Source organism: Pyrus communis, chromosome 17 (genome assembly GCF_963583255.1).
Source record: "Pyrus communis chromosome 17, drPyrComm1.1, whole genome shotgun sequence".
In the NCBI taxonomy this organism is placed as follows: Eukaryota; Viridiplantae; Streptophyta; class Magnoliopsida; order Rosales; family Rosaceae; genus Pyrus; species Pyrus communis.
This window is the reverse complement of record NC_084819.1, coordinates 4430309-4434041: the sequence shown is the minus strand read 5'-3', so window position 1 is coordinate 4434041 and position 3733 is coordinate 4430309. Positions and strand designations below refer to the sequence as shown.

General features: G+C 34.9%; 1 protein-coding gene across 1 annotated transcript; it reads left to right on the top strand.

Annotated features, from left to right (window-relative positions):
* Positions 1–234: 234 nt before the first annotated feature.
* LOC137723285 (uncharacterized mitochondrial protein AtMg00810-like) lies at positions 235–1395 on the top strand. The gene has a single exon (XM_068462441.1). It carries the CDS (start codon positions 235–237, stop codon positions 1393–1395), a length of 1161 nt encoding a protein of 386 aa, XP_068318542.1.
* The last annotated feature ends 2338 nt before the right edge of the window (positions 1396–3733 follow it).

The window sequence follows — 3733 nt, the reverse complement described above, 5'->3', positions numbered from 1 at the left end:
GTTTTTACTATTAAATACGAAGCTGATGTATCACTTGACTGGTATAAAGCAAGGTTGGTGGCAAAAGGGTATACTCAAACGTACGAAGTTAATTACCAAGAAACTTTCTCTCCTATGGCTAAGATGAATAAGGTACAAGTCCTTATCTCACTAGCTGCAAATTTGAACTGGCCACTGAAATAGTTTGATGTAAAAAATGCGTTTCTTCATAGACATTTAGAGGAAGAAGTGTATATGGATTTCCCTCTAGGGTATAGCAATGAAGGAAAAATAGGAGTGTATCGATTGCGGAAGTCTCTTTATGGGCTCAAGCAGTCACTACGTGCATGGTTTGGGAGGTTCACTCAAGCTATGAGAAAGAATAGGTATTATCGGAGTCATTCTGATCATACTTTATTTGTGAAGTGGAGAAACGATAAAGTATCAGCCTTGATTATTTATGTAGATGATATGATAATAACAGGTGATGATTCAGATGAAATTGTCAAATTGGAGAAGAATCTTTCTACTGAGTTTGAGATTAAGAGTTTAGGTGACTTAAAGTATTTCCTTGGTGTGGAAGTTGCTCGTTCGTCCAGAGGTATTTTCTTGTCTCAACGGAAATATGTTCTGGATTTATTGAAGAAAACAGGTATGCTTAGGTGTAAACCCGTGGATACTCCCATTATGGGGAAACATTACTTAGGAATTTATCCGGATCAAGAACCAGTGGATAAATGCAGATATCAAAGACTGGTAGGAAGACTAATTTATTTAGCTCATACCCGTCCGGATATAGCCTATATAGTAAGTGTGGTGAGTCAGTTTATGCACTCATCGATTGTGGATCATATGGTAGCTGTTATGCGGATTTTAACTTATGTGAAGTTGGCTCCAGGAAAAGGAATTTTGTATAAAAATTTTGGTTATCTGAGGATTGAGGGATTTACTGATGCTGATTGGGCAGCTAATGTAACTGATAGACGCTCTATTTTTGGATACTTTACGTTTGTTGGCGGAAATCTGGTTACTTGGAGGAGCAAGAAGCAAAACGTGGTGTCAAGGTCTTCAGCTGAGGCCGAATTCAGAGGTATGGCACATGGAATATGTGAAGTTCTTTGGTTACATAAGTTACTTGGCTGTCTAGGTTTCAAAGCAAAGGAGGCGACAAGCTTGTATTGTGATAATAAATCCGCATGGGGGATTGCAAAAAACCCGGTACAACATGACAGAACAAAGCATGTGGAGGTTGATCGTCATTTTATTAAGGAAAAGCTGGAGAAGAAAATTGTATCAATACCGTTTGTGAACTCGGAAGAGCAACTTACGGATATCCTCACTCATGCCATGTGTGGTAGCTCTTTTGGTGACTCACTTGTCAAGTTGGGCATGTGTGACATCTATGCTCCAACTTGAGGGGGAGTGTTGCCATGAATGGTATTAAAAAAGGGCATGTAAATATATTGTAAATATTAAAATCCTTTATTAGGAAGGATATGTGTGTGTCCCTTATTGTAACCTTATAGAACAAGGTTTGTATCTTGTGTATATTGTCTATTATGCAATACAATGAAAATTAAGCCGTAAATTCAATTTGTTCATGGCTGGTGAAGGCATCAACAACCATGTTGGCAAGAAACTTGCCTGCCATTGAGGGTTATTCATGTTGGTTTTTTTTTCTCAATCAAACCCAAAGGTGCTCATTGCTCACCCAAACACATAACCCTAAAGAATATTGGCAGCCACCGCACACAACCCAAGAATGGATTTTGTACTGGGACTTGTCATTAGCACTTCAAAAATCTCATTCTACACTCTAAACTTTCTATATTAGGAAAGAAAAATACACTTGTGAGGAGTGTAGAATGAGATCTTTGGAGTGCCAATAACACTTCCCTTTTGTACTCTCACTCAAAACACAAAAAAGATTAGAAGTTCTGGATTTTGTTGGATCACCACAACAATCCTTGGGTCTCAATATTGTTGATAATGAGATGATGGTCTTTTGGGACACACCAAAATCAATCAAAGATGGTTGGAGAGTGGAGATAGTCTTTTGTTGATGAGGGATGCACTGGAAGTTTTGCCTGAATCCAACCTCATCTATTTGATGTTAGGAAAATTTTCTCGCTTTGAGGGAGTTGAATGCATAGAAGATTTTCTTGATTGAGTTGAAGTTGAGAAGCAATTCTTAGAGGAGATAACTACACAAAAGAAGATGGTCAAGTTAGCTACTTATAGTTTAATGAGAAATCATGCTATTTCGTGGGATCGGTTACAGAAGATGTAGAAGTAAAAGGAAAGTATCCAACCCGAACGTGCCATGGATGAAAGAAATTATTCTAAATACATGGTTTCAGTTTGAGTATGATTTGTAATTATTAAAAACCAGCGAAAACGTCAAAATTAAAAGAAAAAGTGGTGATGCCAACTTAGACCCATACCCACATGATAAAGTTTAGGTATTTTCAGCCTTCGAGGTCGAGTTCTTAGAAGTGGAAGAGACAAAAGTAAGCCAGAAATTGGGTTATTTTAGAGGGAATTTTAATGAAAAACTCACGGTACTATACATTTTAACAAAAAATCATATTTTTACACTAAAAGGTCAATTCTATTACTATTTATTTTACCTTTTATTTTGTCCTTATCGTTAAAACTCAAAGTTTTCAAACCTTTTTCATTAGTTTTCTTTATTTTAAATGCAATAAAATTAAATAAATAAAAAAAATGAAACGGCATTCAATCATGAAAGCTAAATTATTTCTAGGTATCATCGATGATTCAAAAGAATGTTGCACTATCTTCTCCTTCACTTCGGTTTTGTCCCAATAAAATTTTTGAGCAAGAATTTAAGGAGGCAACTATATTATTGTACGGTGGACATCCAAAAGAGAGAGTATGATAAATGCATGACTTAGTGAATGACCAGCATACCTCATACTAACTTCAACCTTTCAATTCCTTGTAACTTATGCACCAAAAATAGGTGTCTCTACTAAAGATGAAATGAACAGGTTAGAGCATCTTTAAAAAAAATGTCAAAAAGTCCACATTAGTAATAACAGTAAAAAAAGACAGCACTAGTGTTTTCAAACCGAAATTCCAATTCATATGTGGCATGACATGGAATGGTAGCAGAGGGAGTTGTTGAATTTGACAACAGCTTCAAGTCTATTTTTAGTGGGTAATAGATTTACAAAAAATATCAATGTGCCACATAAGCCTTCAAATTTAAATACATCTCCTTTGGAGATGGTTTTAGAATGCAAAGTTTTTTCTTTGTCATATCACTTTTCTCGATATTTTTTATTAGTTTAATAACAATGTAATTGTAGTTTTGAATTATCATATGAGTAATGATAGAGAGACTAAATTTTGTAAACTAAATGACATGGAAATTGATGATTAGATTATTATCTAAGTATTGATTAACGTGCTTATTTCTTATTGATGACAAGTAATTTAGTTTGCAAATTTAGAATACAAATTTAGCCTACCTAACACTACTCTTATCTTATTATTAATAACTTTTTGAGATTTTTTTTTTTTTTTTGGTGGTTTTTTGATATAGATCCAGTCAACGTGCACAACTTTACCCACTAACGCTATCATTTGTTAAAAAAAAGAAGATATAGACCCATGTTAACGTTTAAAAGAGGCCAACAAAAACCAGAATGGTCAACCATTGGTGGGCTTATGATGTAAAGCTAGATTATGAACAAAAGAATTTAGGGAAATTGCAAAAATGACCCAT